Source organism: Gossypium hirsutum, chromosome D04 (genome assembly GCF_007990345.1).
Source record: "Gossypium hirsutum isolate 1008001.06 chromosome D04, Gossypium_hirsutum_v2.1, whole genome shotgun sequence".
Taxonomy (NCBI): Eukaryota; Viridiplantae; Streptophyta; class Magnoliopsida; order Malvales; family Malvaceae; genus Gossypium; species Gossypium hirsutum.
Window position 1 is genome coordinate 54107374 of NC_053440.1, and position 23044 is coordinate 54130417.

The 23044-nt window shown below is 33.3% G+C and overlaps 2 protein-coding genes and 1 long non-coding RNA gene across 4 annotated transcripts; 2 read left to right on the plus strand and 1 right to left on the minus strand.

The window, feature by feature from the left end:
• Nucleotides 1-119: 119 nt before the first annotated feature.
• Nucleotides 120-2124, minus strand: LOC121215959 (uncharacterized). Its single transcript, XR_005911942.1, has 3 exons — nt 2030-2124; nt 1505-1578; nt 120-647 (listed from the first exon to the last, which is right to left on the minus strand). It is a non-coding gene; the product is annotated as an uncharacterized lncRNA (long non-coding RNA).
• A 1478-nt stretch (nt 2125-3602) lies between these two features.
• LOC107898773 (L-type lectin-domain containing receptor kinase IX.1) lies at nt 3603-6006 on the plus strand. 2 transcript variants are annotated; one of them, XM_041090921.1, is made up of 2 exons: nt 3625-3756; nt 3888-6006. In XM_041090921.1, the coding sequence occupies exon 2, from the start codon at nt 3902-3904 to the stop codon at nt 5906-5908; it is 2007 nt and encodes a 668-aa protein (XP_040946855.1). In that variant the 5' UTR covers nt 3625-3756; nt 3888-3901; the 3' UTR covers nt 5909-6006. The 2 variants fall into 2 exon arrangements, with proteins under 2 accessions (XP_016679802.2, XP_040946855.1); XM_016824313.2 differs by having other exon boundaries at nt 3603-6006.
• Nucleotides 6007-14243: 8237 nt separating this feature from the next.
• On the plus strand, nt 14244-16650 carry LOC107898772 (L-type lectin-domain containing receptor kinase IX.1). Its single transcript, XM_016824312.2, has one exon. The coding sequence runs from the start codon at nt 14313-14315 to the stop codon at nt 16479-16481; it is 2169 nt and encodes a 722-aa protein (XP_016679801.2). The 5' UTR covers nt 14244-14312; the 3' UTR covers nt 16482-16650.
• Nucleotides 16651-23044: the final 6394 nt, after the last annotated feature.

The window sequence follows — 23044 nt, forward strand, 5'->3', positions numbered from 1 at the left end:
TATTTATGCTCATGATTGAGTTGATACATCAATTTAATTAGATAAAAGACAAATTAAATATATTCATAAAAAATTATATATTAATAAGGTTATAAAAATAAATTAATTTAAAAGGAAAAAAAACCACCAACAAATATTCTATATGAATATTTATTTTTATTTTATAGGGTGCGATATAAAAGAATTATCACTAAGGTAGTGAGTGTGTGAAGAAATCTAGCATTAAACTATATGGATTGATACATGAATATAATAATTAAAATTTTAACCCCCTGCAAAATTTCAAACATAACCAACCCAATGCCAGTATTTCAACCAAAGCATTTATATACTTAAATCTTGCTTAACATACTGACATAACAACTTAATTAATAAAAATCCTATTATCATTTCTAATTAACACATAAAACTAATCAAGCCATTTCAATTTGATACCAATGCCATAAAGGACTTCTACCATTTTACTAACATAATCATCAAAACACATAATATCTTACTTTACAACAAAACTTTATAGCATACCAAAATAACTATTATAATTCTTATGTACATGCCACTTTCTCTTAAAAGAAGAAAACATACCAAAATATTTATGTCGGAGTTGGGGTTGTCCTGGATGCTGAACCGAGACTCTGACCCTTTTCAACCTGCGCACGGAAACAACCGTACGCTGAGTATTTTATACTCAGTGGTATTACCATAATTCAAATTATAATAGCAATAAAGAATTATAATTACCAAGCATGTAACTATACAATTTCTTAAATATCAATTAATTTATAAACTTTCATTAACTAACAATAACAATACAATTTTTAGCTATTCTTCAATTTCAATCATATATCACATGTAATAATTTCAATCGCTACATAAACATTAAATTCATATCTTTCATTTTCAATCTCAAATTTCAATCCACAATTTTAAATTTTCTTATTTCAATTATTCACAATCGATCAAATTCATTTAAATTTTTCATTTTAATTATTCACCCTATTAACAATCTGGACTTTGACGGATACACGGATTCCAACCCAAACACACCAGTACGGCACATTGTGCCTAAAACGGTACATAGTACCTGATCAGTATACGACACATAAGTGCCTGAAACGACCACGAGGTGCCTGATACGACACACGAGGTGCCTGATATACGACACATAAAGTGCCTGATCGGCAAGGCCGATAAATCCCGTACTCATCCAAATCCTATGGCATGCCAACTATATCCGACCTAGCCTGACTAGTTAATTGGGTATATAAATTTCACAATCTAATTTTCACTTTTATTTCAAGAATTCATTTTCAATATCAATTATACTTTTTTTTCCATTCACTAATTAAAACACAGTTCAATACCAACACATACTTCTCTCATTCAATTTAACTTTTTTTTTTCAAATTCAATTCAATAAAGTCACTTACCTTATTATATGCTTACCATACACATAATTTAAATTTAACATCAAATAATAAATAATTTGAATTATAGTAATACAAACCCGAATTTTGCTCGATTATTCCTCAATAACCTTCTCCTTTCCTTTGTGTGCCGATGTCTCGAGTTCTTTGTTAGCTACGAAAATAATAATAATTTATACCATCGATTACAACATTAATTTATAATAATAATAATAATAGAATTTCTATCTAATTTATACTTTAATTCCAATTTAATCCTAACTAAATTTATTTACTTTTCTAATTTAATTTACACTCTATTTCTATTCAAATTTCTTCTAAACTCAAATTTAACTACCAAATTTTCAGCATATTTCATTAATTTCAAATTTTCCTCAATTTAATCCCTACAAACATAAAACTTATGACTTACTTCACAATTTAATCCTTTTATCAACTCTAACTAGAAATTCTATCAAATAAAACCTCAATTTCATCATTTATTCAACATAAACCCTACTCAAAAATCTATTAACTTTCAAATTTTCAACTTAAATCCAAGAGTATTTCACTCTAGGGTTCCCAAAAACATCAAATTTATGAGAAAAGGACTTGATTTAGCTTACCTATTAAACTTCAAGCTTCAAAATCTCAATTTTCCCCCTTTCTTTTCTTTCCCTTTTTCTTCCCCTGTTTTCGTCTCTTTCTCTGTTTCTTTTCTGTTCTTCCTTTGTTTCTTTTTTCTTTTTGTTTTACTTACCGACTCTATTTCTTTTATGCATTAGTTAATAATAATAATAATAATAATATATTATAATAATTATATAATAATATTTTATTCACAAATATCTTTTACTTGAACTATAAGAAAATATTTTATTTTATTACAAGTGTGTTTTTATATATATTACACATGTATTATTTATCATCACACATTTGTCTTTATCTTTTTTGTTTCCTATAATATATTATTTTAATTTTAATTAATATAATTTATAATATTTTAATTTAATAATATTTTTATAATATAAATCAAGAAAAAATCTAAGATTTTTCCATGTATTGCCGCCTAATCTTAAGCCATTGGCTTATTTACCTATTTAGTCCCTCTTATTTTATTTTAATCTATAATTAAACTTTCACTTCTATTATAATTTAATTCTTTTTACTAATTACTCTTAATTAAGCTAAATTCACCTATTTAAAACCTAATTAAACACACAACTAGTTTAATAAATATTTCTAATAATTATTTTCGAACTCAATTTACTAAGACGGAGGCCCGATATTATACTTTTTCCGATGCCTGTGAATTTTTTGGTAATTACACTTGTAATGTTAGGTAATTAACGAAATCACTTCAATGAAGGCACCAATCCCCTTTCTTCTTTTTCTGAGAGTGTGTTCAATGTTAAACTTGATAATACCAATGAAGACATTGGTTGGATTCCTTACCTAACACGTCCATTCACTTGTAAAAGTAAAAGTCTTGATTAGTATTTTGTTCTTTTCATTGGATATGAAGATTACTATTTTGTTCTTGTTCTTATGGTTTTCCAAGTGTAAAGTAAGGATTGTTTTGGTTCTTAATAAAAGTTGAATTTTCTTAACAAAATGAACAAATGTATAAAATATTATCAAAAAAAGTCATTTCGAGAAGTTCTTAAGAGAACCATTGACTTGTAATTAATCCAAAGATTCCAAGTCTTGCATTGATGGCTGGATTAAAATAAATTCCACCCAAAAAAATAAGCAACAAGACCAAATTAATTTATAACTTGTAATTGGGGGTAGGTTGGCACCTTCTTTTATTGAATAAATATCAAAATTGTATTTGAAATTTAATTTAATGAATAATATCATATATATAAATTTTAATTTTATGTTATTATATATGAATATTTTATTTGATTCAATTTTCACAAATTATTAACAATATTATCGAATTAGTATAATTTACGTTGTTATATTATATACATAGTATGAAAATAAATGCATGTAATTTAAACGTGTACAACTAAATCAAAATTAAAATTTTATATATAATTATATCAAATCAAATTTTATCATCAAATTTCATATATAAATTAATAAATAGTTTTTTAAATAATATAATTAATGAATTTGACAAAAAAAAATTCTTATTTTTTGTCCAAGTTCCCACCACAAAGTAGGAGATTCAATACGATATAATTATATTTTAGTGAGGTCCAATGTAGGGCAAGAATGTCAAACTTTATTTTAGTGAGGAAAATGAATTGTTTTATTCCAGGAAATGAATTACCTTGTGTTGCAGCAACTTTCCTCAAAATCCTTATCCGAAAATGAAGAAAGCTCAAAAAGCTGAGAATATGTATCTCAAATCTCGTAAATCTGAATTTTTCTTCGTATTATTATTCTTATACACCCTTCCTATGGGGTTACTTGTTCCTTTCACCATGACTGCAGCAATTGATGATGGCAACATCCATTTCAATTTGACAGATTTCACCCCAAATATGCCTCACGTAGAGTTTGAAGCTGATACAACCGCATCAGGTGGCCAAATCCAACTCACCACCAACCAGATAAACAAGGCTTTAAACGATAGTGTTGGTCGAGCCACTTATTACCAACCAATGCACCTTTGGGACAATTCATCAGGGAATCCCCGACTTGCAGATTTCACCACTCATTTTTCTTTCTCCATCGATTCCTTGAATAAGTCCTCCGGATATAGGGGTGATGGGTTTGCGTTTTTCCTTGCTCCCGATGGCTCAAAAATCCCTCCTAACTCTGGAGGTGGTTGCTTGGGACTTCAAAGTTGCGATATAGACGCCAACTCTAAATTTGTTGCAGTGGAATTTGATACGTTTCCCAATGTATGGGATGATCTGAGGTTAGATCACGTGGCCATTGATCTCAACTCTGTAAAGGCTTCATTCCACCCTGTCGAATGGCTGTGGAGTGATATTGAAAATGGGGGTAAAGTTGATGCTTTCATCACTTACAACTCTAGTACAAAAAACCTGAGTGTCTTTTTACTTGGTGCTGAGGACTTTAATCGTCTAAATTCATCTGCTCTTTCTGCAATATTGGATCTTAGTCAATATTTACCAGAATGGGTCACTTTTGGCTTCTCCGGAGCCACTGGATCTAGCATTGAGCTACACACTATTTATTCCTGGAGTTTCAGCTCCAACTTACAAGTTTCCACGAATAAAACCATCAATCCTCCAAATGTGGCGCCAAGCCCTCCAATCAACCCCAAAAGGAAGAGCAAGACATGGCTATGGGTAGTTCTAGCCATTGCTGGTGGCATTTCTGCATTGCTCCCAGTTCTGAGTCTGGTTTGGCTTTTCTGTAGGAGGAGAAAGTACAGAAGGATGAGGGAAGATGGGACCATGCCTGTCAACGTAGACGTGGAAATGATGACAGCACCTAGGAAGTTTTCCTACAGGGAACTCAGGCTTGCAACCAATAATTTTGCCGATGAAGGTCTCCTTGGAGAGGGAGGTTTTGGAAAAGTTTATTTAGGCTTCTTGAGGGACATCAATTCCAATATTGCTGTCAAAAGGATAACTCCAAATTCTCAACAAGGGGTGAAAGAGTACGAATCCGAAATTACCACTATTATCAAATTGAGGCACAGGAATTTGGTCCAACTCATCGGTTGGTGCCATGACAATAAGGAGTTCCTCATTGTGTATGAGTTCCTTCCAAATAGGAGTCTCGATTACCATCTACATAGAGAGCCATGCTTGTTGACATGGGATACAAGGTATAAAATCGCCATGGGAGTGGCCTCAGGGTTGTTTTATCTGCAAGAAGAATGTGATCGATGCGTGCTGCATCGAGACATCAAGTCAAGTAATGTTCTGCTAGATTTTAGTTTCAATGCCAAGCTTGGTGACTTTGGGCTGGCTAGGCTTGTTGACCACGGACAAGGGTCTCAAACAACAAAATTGATCCTTGGAACTGATGGTTATATAGCACCCGAGTGTCTTGAGACATACAAAGCCATTAAGGAATCCGACATATACAGCTTTGGTATTGTTGCCTTAGAAATAGCCTCCGGAAAGAAGGCCGTAGATGTAATTGAAAGGAACGGCAAGAGATTCAAGACAAAACTGGTGGAATGGGTTTGGGAATTGTATAGGGAAGGGCGTCTTTTGGATGCTGCTGACCCAAGATTGTCTGGAAACTACGACACGGAACGAATGGAACGGTTGCTGTTAGTTGGGATGGCTTGTGCTCACCCAAACTATTTTGACCGTCCATCCATAACGAATGCTATGGAAATCCTTGGTTCCAAGGCCCCACTGCCCAGTTTACCACGCGAGATGCCGGTTCCAATATACATTGCAGCTCTGCAAGACAACATCTTTACATCTTCAGCATCCACTTCATCCTATACCAGTGCCTCCAACAGAAGCCAAACTCAAAGTTCAGGCACTGGGTCAAGTATCCATTCCTTTAAGGATAAAACAATGGCTCCAGGTTATGACACGGAAGCCAAGCAGTGAATTCTTGGCAGTTGGTAGTTCGAACCTTCTTTTGTTGTATATTTGGCTTCTTGTTTTCTAGTTTTGATGCTTTGGTGAAAATTTTGTTCTCACCTTAATATTAGTAGGTCATATCATGTCTGTCTATATATATATATATATATATATATATGATATTTATGCTCACGATTGAGTTGATACATCAATTTAATCAGATAAAAGACAAATTAAATATATTCATAAAAAATTATATATTAATAAGGTTATAAAAATAAATTAATTTAAAAGGAAAAAAACCACCAACAAATATTCTATATGAATATTTGTTTTTATTTTATAGGGTGAGATATAAAAGAATTATCACTAAGGTAGTGAGTGTGTGAAGAAATCTAGTATTAAACTATATGGATTGATACATGAATATAATAATTAAAATTTTAACAATTTTAATTGTATTTTAGATATTTTTATTTCGGATAATCTCTTAATAGGTTCTAATGGAATTAATAGATATAGAAGTGCATGTTTGAGTGGCGTTTATTGCCTCGAGTTAGTGATCCTAACTTTTGGTCCAACCTTTGTTATTTGCGTCTCTTGCTTTATTGTTAATCTTACAAAGCTTTCTGATTAATTTTAGTTTTATACATTATGAATTGGTTCAATTTAATTCCTTTAATTTGAAGTTTTAAAATTGTAATTCTTATACTTTTCGAATTGGTTAAATTTAATTCTTGTAATTGAAAGTTTAAAAATTGTAGTCTTAATATTTTAATTTAGTCAATTTTAGTTTTTATAGTTAAATTTAAACCTAAACAATAGCAATTAAATCTATTTTGTTAAATTCTAATATTAGTCCCACATAGTATACATAAAGTTGTAGACTTATTCCACGTTCTCTAAATTCATCATTTTTAATCTTTATACTTTTTAAATTTTAAATTTTAAAAATTAATGCTAACGACGATTATTAAATCTATTAATTGGATTTTTTTGGATTCATCATTCCAACTTGCTAATTTGAACAGTACATCAAAGGAGGGCCTATTGTTGGATTTGTAGATTTGAGCCCCTGAAATGTTTGTGTGTGTATGCATGGCTAAGTAAAATTTTTGAAATTTCTTTTACGAATTCGGATAGCAGTAATTAACTCGATGATGGATGTCGATTCCACCAATATAATCCTACAGGTAATTTGTAAACTTGAGCAGTATAAGGAGTAGGGTCGATCTCTCAAAGACTGGGTTCACGTAAAATTGTTGCTCTTTCTCGACCAGATTCGTGTTTGGACAGTTGTCGTGTCCAAGAAATTTGGGGGAGGATAAAAATTGAAACTTGAAATAAACAGAAAAAATACATAAAAAGTAAAAGCTGAAAACAAATAATAAAAACAGTTAAATAAATCTGAAGAAAGATTAATTAAACTTAGCTCAGCTTCAGGCACGGGTTTTTCCTCGTCTTTGAATCGATCCTCGAAATTAGATGAACTCCTCTTTTCCAATAAGCTAGTTATAGCTACCAATGACGCCTCGGACACCAACTCTTCCTTGTGTAAATTAGTTATGAAACGTCCTATAACTAAACCTTACCGATCGAACAACCAACGAAACATTTGTGGTTTAGAACTCCGGCAGCTTTGCGTTCTAGAAGAGCCTAGCTCGAACCAATATCCTCAACCTCATGAGACATTTAAATCCGGTTACTACTTCCCTTGACAGAGCCAAACAGCAAACCCCACTTGGCACGCCAATGTGTTCACAAAAAACCGATTAGACAATCGATCCTTTCGAAATCCCAACTGTACGTCTAACCACACTAACTCAAACGACGCCTTTTTTTTTACTTAGTGTTGATTTGACTTTGTGAGTTGATGAAGTCATACTTTTAATCTGAAGAAGTAATAAATACTGAAAATTAGGAATTGAATTGCTCGGGCTCGTAACTCATGGATCTTGAAGAAGCTAACACCAACCTGAAGTTGAAATGGGTTTAGTTAACTAAGGTTTGGGGCATATTGGAGTTGGTCATATCTTAAGTAGGTTGGATGGAAAAAAATGTTGAAATGGTAAAAAGTGGGTGGCTTAATATGTGGAATAGTTTTAGGTTACACGGAATGAGAAAAAAGGTTTGGAAAAAAAATGTAAGTAAAATGTAAGGAATTAAATTATATAAAATATGTATTTTTAACATTTAATCACTCGAATTTGGATTTATATAATAATACTAAAATAATTTGTGAGTAATAAACGGATTTAACTCTTTAATCATATTTGCATATTCAAATTCAAATAATTTTAAAAATACAGATATTCCGTTCTTAATAAGATTAAAGATGTTATCCAAATTAATATTTATATAATCTATCAGGTCGAATAGATCATCAGGTCGATATCTATGTCAAATAGCAACACATGTTAGAAAATTATTAACTAAATTCAATAACTTAATTAAATTATTATCTATACTATTTAAAAAGTTTTTTATTGAATTGGTGTAACCTATCAATCGAGTCCTGATTCATGAGTTAGAAAATTATCAAAAAGATCATGCATTTACAAAGTAAGTTATACAATTACGTGAGTATTTTTAACTTTTTATATTTTTTATATATCAATACTCTATAATGAGATTTAAACCAAATACATCGTGCATATAAAACGTTTTCTTTACCGTTTAAACTAAATTAATTTTTAGTTTTTATATGAAATTTTAATAAGTATATTTGTTAATAAATTTGTTCTATATTTATTTATTTTTTCATTTTGATTGATGGAAATAAATTGAAAGCTTAATTAAATAAATTTAAATAAAATTCATCAAAATAAATTTTAAAAATTATTTATAATTTAAACACGAAAAGTCAAACTAAACCATCAAAATCTTCGAACATGCATGAAGGTTACGATAAAGCAATCCTAATTGTACACAGACTCTTTATCTATTGTCATTGATGGACCCCATAAGTCAGACCTTTAAAATGACTTGTGAGAAAATAAGCAACAAGACAAGTTAATTTATAACTTTCTAAAATTAAAATTAACTCAAAATAAATTAATTTATAATTTAGTTGGGGTGGGTTGGAACTTTCCTTTTATGGAATAAACATCAAAATTATATTTGAAAATATAATATTATAGATGTCGGTTGAGTCTTAACTCGATTGTTATGAGTATTGTTATTAATGTAGGAGAATATGAGTTTAAGTACGCTGAAACACATTATCTTTCTACGAATTTACTTGCTCATTTTACCATGGCTGCATCAATTGATGTTGGTAACATCCAATTCAATTTGACTGATTTCACCCAAAATATGCCTAGCATAGGCAATCCAACTCACCACCAACCAAAGAAACAAGGAATTAAACGATAGTGTTGGTCGAGCCACTTATTACCAAACAATGCACCTTTGGGACAATTCATCAGGGAATCTCAAGATTTCACCACTTGTCGAAACAATTTTTTTAAATTCAAAAAATGGAGATCGACTTTGAAAATAAAATGGGAGTCGCCACCAATCTTTTATTGAGGTGTGATCGGATTACCTTAAAAATAATTTTTGGTCTATGAATTTTGAGAAAATAAGTTCGGAAGTCGGTTGCGCACGAGGAAGGGCTAGCACCCTCGTAACGCCCAAAATTGGTACCGAATTGGTTACTTAATGTCTTAGTGTCGAAACTTAACTTGAAAAGATTTTTAAATACGATCCCATGAAATGAAAGCTTAAATAATTGAATTGGTTAAATGAACGGACCCATTTCAAAGAAATAGATCACCACACTCAGTGAGTTAGAGTGCAACAGTTCAATCTTCAAAGTTAGGTTCATCCATTTTTAATATTTTTTTAAACATGTTTTAAGAAGGATATTTGATTATTTAAGTCAATCGAGAAATCAGAATCCAGTAAGTTAGGGTTCAATTTCTCGAAATTCTTAAACATCAAATATTGCATTTATTTTAAAATCGAGATAACAAAATGTCGTATCCAGTAAGTTAGGATCCAACATTTTGAAATTTAAAGAATTTTATTTTAATAGTTGTATGGTTTTAATAAAATGAACACTTGATTATCTTAATTCATCGAGAAGAATTGAAGCCCAGTAAGTTAGGGCACAATTCTCTCGAGAACCTATGAACACCAAGCTTTTTTAGGGATTATGAAATAAAACGATTATGATGCTTTAATAAAATTCAACTCTTACAAATGGATAAAATAACAATTTAAACTTAAACTAGAAGCAATTAAACAAATAATAGGCAAATACAAACATTGACCTTAATCGTATCATACAAACATCCATATTAATAATTTAACAACCCATAAAACAAATAAAATAAATAAGGTTTAAGAAATAAAACATTTATGTATAAAAATTATGTAAAAAAAGGTTAATCCAAAGTTAATGATATACTCTATATACATATATAAACTAAAAATAATTTCATATAAATTATATATTTTTTAAAAGTAATATTGATAAAATTAAAACATATTGATAATAATTTAAAAAAATAATGTATTATTTTTTAAAAAAAATTTGTACTAATAATAAATTTGAAAATAATATCATACTAAATATCAAAATAATGTTAGAAAATGAATTAAAATAAGAATTAATTTGTTTAAAAAACATTTTTTTGAAGACAAAATTAAATATAACAAAACAATTTTGAAAAGTAATAACAATATTATAATAAAAATATTAATAAATTTAAAATCGGAACTTAAAATTAAACCAAAAGGAAAAGACAAAATTAAATAAATATAGTAGATTCAAAATATTATTATATAATAAATTTAAAATATAAAATACAAACTAAAATAATAATCTATCATATCTTAAATTATAATAATTGTAGATTTAAAAAAACCATCAAAATCAAATGTTACAAATAACGTTAGATTTTATAATATACGAAAATAGGATTAATTATAATTAAAAAATGTTATTGATTTCTTTTTTTTTTAAACTAAACTCATGTTAAATTAAAATTTATTTCAAAATTGGAGGACTGAATCGGCAATTAAACCCAAAAGCTCAGAATAATCAAAGTCAAGTGCAGTAAACGGTATCGTTTCAATTTGGATCTAAATGAAAACAGAACAAAATATGCAGTACGAATTACAAACAATTAAAAGAAATCAAATCGCAATTCCATTAAACATAGAGGGACCCATTGAACAAATAGACCAAATGATCCATAATGCGCGGATCCTTCCCGGATCGGGTCACTTCGGATCTGGTCACCAAAACGATGTCGTTTTAAAGTCATTGCATTGGCTTTAAACGACGACGTTCAAACTACATAATTAAAGTTTAAAAAAAACCTAATAATCTATTAACTTTGAAAACCTGAAGAGAACTAAGGTTCTCTGCGCCGTTCTGGGCATTGGGGGCATGCAAGCAATTGCTGACCCTAACCCATACTCCGATGATGACGGAGAGAGCCAGGATCCCACCGCCAGGTACGCCTTTTCCTTTCTTTTTATTGTCTCTTCTCTTCTCTCTGATTAATGACACAAAAATAAATAAAAGAAAAAAGAAACAAGAAATAACTGGTGAAAGGAAAAAGAAACGAAACCCAGAAAATCACCTTTCGGTATTTCAAAATTTCTTTGTATTCTGAATGCGTGTGTGTAACCCCTTACAAATTTCAATCGGTCCTCTTTATAGCCAAACCAAGAAAAAAAAATAAAATTTCTCTATTTTTTTGCACTTTCTTCCTATTTTCTACTAGTATTTGCTGTCAATCTATTATTGTTCCCCCTTTCTTTACTGTTGTTATCTGTTTTCTTGCTTGTTTGTTTGTCCTTCTTGCAAGTACGGCGTACGGAGGGTAGACGTGGCGTGTGGAGGCACGAGTAAGGCTGAGGGAGAACCTTGTTGGCTGCGGCGTTGGAGGCTTACCATTCAGCTTTTGATTTTGCATCGTTGGGCCACATAGTAATTGGGCCACTGTTTTAGGAATTGGGTCTGGGTTAGATTTGGTTTCAATTGTATGGGTACTGGGTTAAAAATGATTTGGGCCATGTTGGGCCCATGTATTTGGACTTTAGACTTTTAAATATTGATTTGGTTTATTATTATACGGGCCGGGAAAATATTGGGCCTTACACCACTCATTTTTCTTTCTCCATCGATTCCTTCAATAAGTCCTCCGGTGATAATGATTGTTCTCATTGGCTATGAAGATTACTATTTCGGGTAAACTATCAAAATAGTCACTTTTGTTTGCCTTAGGTTACATTTTAGTCACTTATATTTGAAATGTTACGTTTTAGTCACTTACGTTATCATGTTGTAACATTTTAGTCACTGAGTCATTAATTGTCAACAATGGTGTAACGGTAAGTTGATGTGGCACGTTAAATCATCATTTCAAACCAAAATTTTAGGTTAAATTCTACAATTGGTCCCTATATTTTTTCATTTTCAACAATTTAAAAAATTTCTTTTATGTTCTTCTATTTTTTTTCCATTCTCTTATGCTTCTCCCTCTATTTTCCTCCCTTCTTCATTTCTTTTAACATAGTTTTTCTATGCTTTCCATTTGTAACTAGTCTACAAGCTCGCCTCACTCGAAATATTTAACTTGTTCAAAAAAATAAAACATAGAAAAACTACGTTGAAAGAAATGGAGAAGGGAGGAAAACAAAAGGAGAAGCATAAGAGAATGGAAAAGAAAGAAAGTTAAAAAAACATAAAAGAAAAAAATTAAATTGCTCCAAACGAAAAAATATGGGGATCGATTGTATAAATTAACCTAGAATTTTTGTTTGAAATGATGATTTAACGTGCCACATCAGTTTACTGTTACACCGTTAACAGAAACTAACGGCTCAGTGACTAAAATGTTACAACGTGATAACATAAGTGACTAAAACGTAACATTTCAAACATAAGTGACTAAAATGTAACCTGAGCCAAATAAAAGTGACTATTTTAGTAGTTTACCCTACTATTTTTAGATTTAAATTTTGTTCTTGTTATGGTTTTCCAAGTGTAAAGTAATGGTTATTTTCGTTCTTAATAAAAGTTGAATTTTCTTAGCAAAATGTACAAATATATAAAATCTTATCAAAAAAATCATATCGAACTCGTTGTGAGGAGACCCATTGACTTGTAATTAATCTAAAGTCTTTGTAGTTTTATAAACATTTATGACCACAATAAGTGGAGCCCATAGAGAAGAAGTCAATTATCTATTGAGTAAAAGATTATATGAAATTGAGATACTATATTATTTGTATCTATTTTAATAATTTAATGTCATTTCAGTATACAAAATTTATTGAATAAATAATTGAAAAAAAAACGAAAAAAAAAAGTCAATTATGATTATGTCCGTGTTTTTGATCTTTTATATTTATATTAATACTCCATAATGAGATTTAAATCAAAGTATCATACTATAAAAAAATTTCTTTACCATTTGAACTAAAGTATTTTTTAAGTTTTATATGAAACTTTAATAAGTATATTTGTTAAAAACCTTGTTCTATATTTAATATATTTTTTTATTTTTTATTTCATGTTTTATTATTAATTAATTTCAAATCATACATTTCATTATTTATTATATGTTATTTTTAAACATAAATTTGTATTTTAAATTCATAATTTTCACACGTATATATATATAATAAAATCTGTAATATTTTATTAAAATTTTAAAAATTGATTTAAAAATTAAAATTTTGCATCAACTAATACTACCGATATAACCCAATCTTAGTCTAAACATATTGAAGCACATTATGTCTGTTCTTTTTTATATAATGTTTAAAACTATCTATAGTCCTTCCTCAACTCATAAATAAAAGTAATATGTTTCTACACACTCGAACCTACATATTCCTGCATATTACTAATCAAGTTAAACTCGATTAAAAAAATGACATTTATTGCCTAATTACGTATACGGGTAATCTTCTAAGTCTTCGCAGGTCTATTGTCATTGATGGGCCCCCTAAATCAGTCCATTAAAAGCACTTGTAAGAAAATAAAGTGGCCTAAAATATAAGTGATGTAGTTGGGTACGTCGGCACCTTCCTTTATTGAATAAATATTAAAACTTTATTTGAAATTTAATTTAATATATAATAATATAAATTTTAATTTTATGAAATTATATATAAATCTTTTATTTGATTTAATATTTACAAATTACTTATAATATTATTGATTAAGTATCATTTACGTTATTATATTATATATAAAAAATATATATTAATTTAATATGAAAATAAATCTACCTAATATTTATTTCTTTGTAAATATCAACCAAAGTAGGGATTCAATACGATGCTTTGTAGGTCCAATGTATGGCAAGAATGTCAGAACTTTATTTAAGTTTATTTCCAGACCTGAAAAGCAATGAATTAGCTTGTGTTTGCAGCAAGTTCCGTCAAGATCCTTACTCCGAAAATGAAGAAAGCTGAGAATATGTATCTCAAATCGCTTAAACCTGAATTTCTCTTCGTAGTATTATTGTTATACACCCTTCCTATGGCTGCATCAATTGATAATGGTAACATCCATTTCACTTTGACTAATTTCACCTCAGATACGCCTAGCATAGAGTTTGAAAATGATGCAACAGCATCAGGTGGCGCAATAGAACTCACCACCAACCAAAATGGCAAGGCTTTAATCTATAGAGTTGGTCGAGCCACTTATTACCAACCAATGCACCTTTGGGACAATTCATCTGGGAATCTCCGACTTGCAGATTTCACCACTCAATTTTCTTTCGCCATCAATTCCTTGAATAAGTCCTTCGGAGATCGGGCTGAGGATGATAGTAGGGCTGATGGGTTTGCGTTTTTCCTTGCTCCCTATGGTTCAAAAATCCCTCCTAACTCCGGAGGTGCTTGCCTGGGACTTCAAACTTGCGATTCAGACGCCAACTCTAAATTTGTTGCCGTGGAGTTTGATACGTTTCGCAACCTATGGGATCCTCCGACGATGTCAGATCACGTGGCCATTGATCTCAACTCTGTAAAGGCTTCACTCCACCCTGTCGAATGGCTGTGGAATGATATTGAAAATGGGGGGAAAGTTGATGCTTTCATCACTTACAACTCCAGTACAAAAAACCTTAGCGTTCTTTTATGTGATGCTGATGGCCTTACTCATCAAAATTCATCTAGTCTTTCTGCAATATTGGATCTTAGTCTATATTTACCAGAATGGGCCACTTTTGGCTTCTCCGGATCCACGGGACGATTATCTGAGCTACACACTATTTATTCCTGGGATTTCAGCTCCAGCTTACAGGTTTCCATGAATCCAACCAGCAATCCTCCAAATGTGGCGCCAGGCCCTCCAATCAACCCCAAAAGGAAGAGCAAGACATGGCAGTGGGTAGTTCTAGCCATTGCTGGTGGCATTTTTGCATTGCTCCTAGTTCTGGGTCTGGCTTCGCTTTTCTGCAAGAGGAGAAAGTACAGAAGGATGAGGGAAAATGGGACCATGTCTGCCAACGTAGACATGGAAATGGTGACAGCACCTAGGAAGTTTTCCTACAGGGAACTCTGGCTGGCAACCAATAATTTTGCCGATGAAGGTCTCCTTGGAGAGGGAGGTTTTGGAAAAGTTTATTTAGGCTTCTTGAGGGACATCAATTCCAATATTGCTGTCAAAAGGATAACTCCAAATTCTCAACAAGGGGTGAAAGAGTACGAATCCGAAATTACCACTATTATCAGATTGAGGCACAGGAATTTGGTCCAACTCATCGGTTGGTGCCATGACAATAAGGAGTTCCTCATTGTGTATGAGTTCCTTCCAAATAGGAGTCTCGATTACCATCTACATAGAGAGCCATGCTTGTTGACATGGGATACAAGGTATAAAATTGCCATGGGAGTGGCCTCAGCGTTGTTCTATTTGCAAGAAGAATGTGACCAATGCGTGCTGCATCGAGACATCAAGTCAAGTAATGTTCTGTTGGATTTGAGTTACAATGCCAAGCTTGGTGACTTTGGGCTGGCTAGGCTTGTTGACCACGGACAAGGGTCTCAAACAACAAAATTGATCCTTGGGACTGATGGTTATATAGCACCCGAGTGTCTTGAGACATACAAAGCCATTAAGGAATCCGACATATACAGCTTTGGTATTGTTGCCTTAGAAATAGCCTCCGGAAAGAAGGCCGTAGCTGTGATTGAAAGGAATGGCAAGAGATTCAAGACAAAACTGGTGGAATGGGTTTGGGAATTGTATAGGGAAGAGCGTCTTTTGGATGCTGCTGACCCAAGATTGTCTGGAAACTACGACACGGAACAAATGGAACGGTTGCTGTTAGTTGGGATGGCTTGTGCTCACCCAAACTATTTTGACCGCCCATCCATAACACAGGCTATCGAAATACTTGGTTCCAAAGCCCCACCGCCCAGTTTACCACGCGAGATGCCGGTTCCAATATACAGTGCAGCTCTGCAAGACAACATTGTTACACCTTCAGCTGCCACTTCATCCTATACCAGTGCCTCCAGCAGAAGCCAAACTCAAAGTTCAGGCACTGTGTTAAGTATCCATTCCTTTAAGGATAAAACAATGGCTCCAGGTTATGACACGGAAGCCAAGCAGTGACTTCTTGGCAGTTGGTAGTTGAACCTTCTTTTTTTGTTGTTGTTGTTGTATATTTGGCTTCTTGGTTTCCAGTTTGATGCTGTGTTATATCCATGGTTTCTGGACCTTGTGTTTTGTTCTTTTGATTGGGTATATACGAAGATCACTCTATGTAAATATTTGATTCTAATGATTGCTTTGGTTGATTTCAAAAAATTTAATTCATTTAATTTTTAAATTTAAAAAATAAAAGTTGAATTGTTAACACTATTAAATTATGTAAAATACATCCAAACAATTATAATTATAATTAATCATTAAAAAACACAATCGAATTGATGATCAGAAGATATTCAAACTTATATTAGAATAAATCTATATATAATTCACATTGTGGGACATAAACAAGAATATATATATATATGATGAAAACCCACATATGATTCCTCAACCGATCGATATTGTTCCCATTAGGGATTTCGTCTCTTGACTCCGATGATAGCCTGAGTACTTGAAAAGGTAGTGATTCACGCAGTGGAAACGCCTTGTTAGGTGCCTAAAAATGTGGACTATGTACTCACATGGCTATTCACCAAGGAAATCTCTATATCTGGTCACTTGGATTAGCAATAATATTTATATATTGTTTTTGTTTTTGATACAAAATTAAGGGTTAGGGATGGAAGTCACACGATTTAAATCTGTATTATACGAATGTCTGCCAAAAACTTTAAGTACCACTCCATCGAAGTGAAGACAATATATATTGTTTTTGTTAGCTATTTTAGTTTTAATTTAACAATTTTTTGTTAAAATACATGTTAAATTTTTAATTATTTAATTATAATACTAACTTAGAAATATTTTTAATTTTATATTTTAATTAATTGTTTTTATTAAAACCTTCCTAACAATGATAACTAATTAATTTTACATAAAATAATTAAATAAATTCCCTTCATTGTTATTATATTTTTATTTAAATTTTGCAAACTAAATAGATCACAAGGAAATTTTTGAGATATTCTTCAAACTAAGGGGGAGTGGGGGACCAAATGGGCATTCGTGAAACCATATGGGTAAGTATATATGTAACGCCCTAAATAATTTATTTTTATTTCTGTAAATACTTGACAAATGTGTATTTATTTCAGTGGTTAAGTGTTCTGGGTATGTGTTTGAGGTATTGAGTTCAAGTCTCATCTTTGTCAAATTTTGTTATTTTTTTATCCAAGCCTTACCCTTATTGAGTGGGCTTATATAAAATTTTCTGTTAATCTATATTAGAATGAGCTTGTTGGTTTGAGTGGTAAAGGAGTTGGTGTGTGTTGGAGGTCCTAAGTTCGAATCCCTGCATGAGTGAAGATGTTTATTTTTCTTCGGTTAACTAATAGAGTTTCGGTAGAGCTAAAGTTTTGAAGTGGTTGAGATTGAGGTGTTAGTGGGAAGTTGGGAATATCAAATTGGTTTTAATTTTATTTATTATTTTTTTCCCAAAATTTCCTCTGTTGACTTTTTTTTCTGTTGCTTTTCATTCTCTACATTTTTTTTCTTTTTCCTCTCCATCTTTCAAACTTTGTTCCAATTAAACTGTGGGTTTCGTTGACTGATCGGCATTGTTGTGCAATTGTTGCTTCTTTCTGTCCAACTTTCAATTGCGATTTAATTTGGTAAGTTTGGGTAGGGTAGTTTTGCTTTCGTTTGGTAATCCTTTATTAATGGGTGTCGTTCATGTTGATTAAGGGAAGATCAATAGGCTCAGAATCGTCTGTCGGTGACTTAGTTGCGTGGGAATTACCGTTGTTCGATCGAAGGTAAAGGTTTGGTTGTTTAATGGATGAATGGACCGACTTGGGTTTAGTTTTAGTTTGGTTTTAAGCGTCTAATTTAGTGTTTTATTGGTCAATCTTAGGTGCTGTGAGGTTCGAGAGTGTTTCCGCATCGAAATTGTACCATGTGTGTACCAAAAATGCAAAAGATCAAACTTTGGTAAAAGCCAAAAAAACCTTACTTTCGATGCCACACGGGCGTATGCCTGGCCGTGTGGGAGACACAGCTGTGTGTTTGACGAGGGTATGGCCATGTGCAAGACACGACTGTGTGATAGTGTGGGTGTGGCCGTGTGGGCCACACGGGCTAGGCCAAGTTGGGCGTGTGGGCCCACATGGGCATATGAGACAATAATTTTAAAATTTTCCTAGGGTTTCACAGGTCGTTTCGATCGACTGTGGGCCTACTGTAGGGTCCGTAAAGGCTAACTAAACCCTAAAATTATATGATCTGATAGTCTAATATTCTGCTCTTAGTATGACACTGTTATGCATGTCTGATTAGTCTGATATATATTTGATATTTGTATATGACCATGTAAGCATGATAATTCTGATTTTATATATCTGATTGGGGTGGGATTTGCATATGTGGAGGAAGTGTTCTAAAGGGTGACCATCGCCTTTATTCTGGCAGATTGGCTGCATATTATCTAATATGTGTCATAATGACACAATGTGGTGTGTAGGGTTGGGTGGGTGTTTTTAACCCCACATGGTGTGATGGGATGGTCGGAGCTGGTGTGTAGAGGATGGGGATAGGATTCTGTATATCTGTTATGCATATCTGTTTCTGTTATTTGAATCTGTAAAGGACTTAAGTCCAAATATGAATCTGAATCTGACTGTGTATGTTAATTATGTATGTATAACATGTCTATTTCTGATGGGTTACATACGAAGTCTACGTAAACTCACTTCTGTTTGTCTTCTCTGTTCAGGTAATCCATAGACTTAGGCGGATTGGTACAGCGAAATCTTGCGGTGACCACCAGTCTACGAACTGACTTAAAATAAATATTTTATTTATTTAAAGATTATTTCTGGAAGTTTTGTATTAATTGGACTCTCTGGGCTGTTGTTTAATTTTTGGGATTTGGATTTTTCGTTTAATATTTTATTTGCGACAATTATTTAGAATCATGGTTTTTACTAAAACAAAGGTTTTCCAAACTTACGAATGGAATTTTAGGAAAATAACGCTTACTATAATTTTCGCTGTAAATTACATTTTGGCAAATAAACCAATTAATTAACATTTTCGACAATGGATATAAACAAATATAAGTTATTAAGCTGAAATGATTTAACTTAACGATTCTGTTTTCATAACTCATTCTTTGTGACATCTCCGGATTCGGTCATAACGTCTAAGCCGGGTTTGTGGTGTTAGATTTAGTGGTATCAGAGCCAGGTTACAAAACTCAGGCTATGAATTTTAGGTTCCAAAATTGTGTTTCAAAAGAATTGGTTTTCAAACAATTTGGATACTTTGAAAAAGTATGTGGTATATTGAGTCTCCAGCGCCAATCCTGTAAGTATTTCTAAATTTAGATAGAATACTCTAAAAAAATGTAGATAGAACTCTCTAAAACTGTACTAAGTTAGTCGGAAACTAAAACCTCTAAAAACAGTTCTGAACTTCTGAAAATTTATACATAAAATATCTGCTAATAAATACTGGAACTGATACATAAAATTTTATAGTGTAGTTAAAATTTAAAATTTACAATAAGCACTCGTGGAACTCGCAGACTTTATATTCGTGGCTGTGGTAAAGGCTGTAGGGGGCTCGAGCTGAGTCTTCCTCTCTAGGCAATATGCCAAACTTAAATACAAGTGAGACATCGGTTTTGCCTGCTACTGAGACTGGGTCTCGAAGCCATTCTGCTGGGGATGAAGTACTATCCCAAGCCATGTTGAGGATATTGGAGAGGGTCACTGGACCCCATTCTGGATCTGGGGGTCGTGGGTCAGTAACTAAACGACTCCGGTCCAATGGTGCAAAGTTGTTTAGGGGTGTCACTAAAGTCGTCCCTACTGTGGTAGAGTATTGGTTGGAGGCCACCGAGAGGATCATGAATGATATAGACTGTACTCCTGAGCAGAAACTTATGGGTGCAGTCTCTTTACTTCTCGACGAGGCGTATCAATGGTGGTTATCTGTTGAAGAGGGTACTCAGGCAGATCGTCTGAATTGGGACTTCTTCAAGACTAATTTTTAGGGGAAATATGTGGGTGCGAGCTACGTTGATGCTCGTAGGCGTGAGTTCATGAATCTTACACAGGATGATAGATTAGTGGCTGAGTATGAGACCGAGTTTCTAAGGTTGAGCCGCTACGCTCGAGGCATGGTGGTGTCTGAGTATGAGAAGTGTGTTCACTTGAGGACATTCTGAGAGATAGTTTGAGGATTTTGATTACTCCGCAGAGGGAGCGCGAGTTTTCTATTCTTGTGGATAAAGTAAAGATCGTCGAGGAAGTTAAGCGTGTGGAGCGCCAGAACAGGGACCATGAAAGAGGCAAGAGTAAGAGGGAGTCGGGGGCACTTTAGTTCTATTCAGAGGCCTAAGAAAAAGGCCAGAACTGATGGGTCAGTTAGTGTGGGGGTTCATGTTGCTCGTACTAGGATTCAACCATGTGAAGATTGAGGTAGGCGCCATCTGAGTGAGTGTTGGAAGAAGATAGGGGGTTGCTCGATGTATGGATCTTTGGAGCACCGTATTAGAGAGTGTCCATAGCGGGTAGATCAGATGCAAGCTTTAGGATCGGGTTCTGTACAGCCTCAAAGGGCAATTCAGCAGTCACTTAGGGGCTGTCGACCGGCTAGGAGTGGTAATTGTATAGGTCGTGGATAGAGAGCACCAGGTAGATGTGCTAGTCAAACTAAGGTAAGGCAGCCTACGTTAGTTTATGCTGCTTGACGTCGAGAGGATAGAGATGCTCCTGATGTTATCAACTATATGTTTTTTATTTTTGATGTACCTTATACTACTCTGATAGACATATGTTCTACACACTTCTATGTAGCTAGTTCTATTTCTGAAAACCTAGAGATTTTAGTCCAGAGCATTTCCAGTGAGACTATTGTACTGAGTCCGTTAGGACAATCTGTGCGGGTTAGTAAAATTTATAGGAATATTCCGTTAGTGGTGCAAGGGGATGTATTTCTGGTAAATCTGATGAAGCTTCCGTTTGAGGAGTTCGATTTAATTTTGGGTATGAATTGGTTGGTTGAGCATCGAGTTAGCTTAGATTGCGCGACTGGGAGGGTTGTTCTTAGGACCGAAGATGATAAGGAGGTGATTATGATCGGTGAGTATCGAGATTATCTATCTAATGTGATCTCCACTCTAGTGGCTGAGAAAATGATTCAAAAAAGGTGTGAGGCGTTTATGGCCTACGTTAGTGTTTTTGTTTCTGATGACTATTCTGTCGCGGATATCAGAATAGTGCGAGATTTTTCGGATGTCTTTCCTGAAGAGTTACTGGGTTTACCTCCAAATCGTGAGTTTGAGTTCGATATTGAACTTCTACTAGGTACAGTTTCGGTGTCTATCGCTCCATATCGTATGGCACTGAATGAGCTTACAGAGCTTAAGGCTTAACTTTAAGAGTTTCTAGATTGTGGTTTCATCCGTCTTAGTGTGTCATTGTGTGGGGGACTGGTTCTGTTTGTTAAGAAAAAAGATGAGACCATGATGATGTGTATTGATTATCGACAACTGAATAAACTGACGGTGAAGAATAAGTATCCACTTTCGAGGATCGACGATTTGTTTGTTCAGTTCCGAGGGGCTTTAGTGTTTTCAAATATTGACCTTCGTTTTGGGTACCATAAGCTTAGATTTAAGGAAGCTGAAGTTCATAAGACTGCATTTAGGACTTGTTATGGACATTATAAGTTCCTAGTTATGCCTTTTAGTCTGACAAATGCTCCGGCTGCATTTATAGATCTAATGAATCTAATAGTTTAGCCATATGTGGATCAGTTCATCGTGGTTTTCATCAATTATATTATGGTTTACTCTAAGACCGACGATGAGCATGATGAGCATCTTAGAGTAGTGCTTCAAACACTCTGAAAGAAATAGCACTACGCTAAGTTGAGAAAGTGTGAGTTCTGGTTGTAAGAGGTAACTTTTCTAGGGCATATGATTTCTGTTGAGGGGATCTGAGTGGATCCGAGAAAGATCGAGGTTGTGCTTGATTGGAAACAGCCTAAGAACGTATCTAAGATCCGTAGTTTTTTGGGTCTTACGGGTTATTATCGACAGTTTGTTGAGGGGTTCTCTCTGATTGCAGCTCCTTTGACTAAGCTTCTGCGCAAGGGTGTTTCTTTATTTTGGACTGATACACAACAATCAACCTTCGAGAAGCTCATGTCTGTTCTGACTCAAGCTCCTATTCTAATATAGTCTGAATCTAGTAAAAAATTTATGGTGTACAATGATGCATCGCACGTTGGGTTGGGATGTGTATTGATGCAGGATGGTAAGGTGTGGCTTTTGCGTCCCGTCAGCTTAGGATACACGAAGAAAATTACCTGATGCATAATTTCGAGTTGGCTGTTGTGGTTTTGCGTTAAAGATTTGGAGGCACTATCTGTATGGTGAGAGGTGTATCATCTACACTAATCACAAGAGCTTCAAGTACCTCTTTACTCATAAAGATTTAAATCTTAGACAGCGTCGATGGATTGAGTTGTTCAAATATTATGACTGGATGATAGAGTATCATTCTGGTAAGGCCAAT

Bases quoted from the DNA above. Each gene is read 5' to 3' on its own strand.
- LOC107898773 (XM_016824313.2), top strand. From the start codon at position 3,728: ATGAAGAAAGCTCAAAAAGCTGAGAATATGTATCTCAAATCTCGTAAA.
- LOC107898772 (XM_016824312.2), top strand. From the start codon at position 14,313: ATGAAGAAAGCTGAGAATATGTATCTCAAATCGCTTAAACCTGAATTT.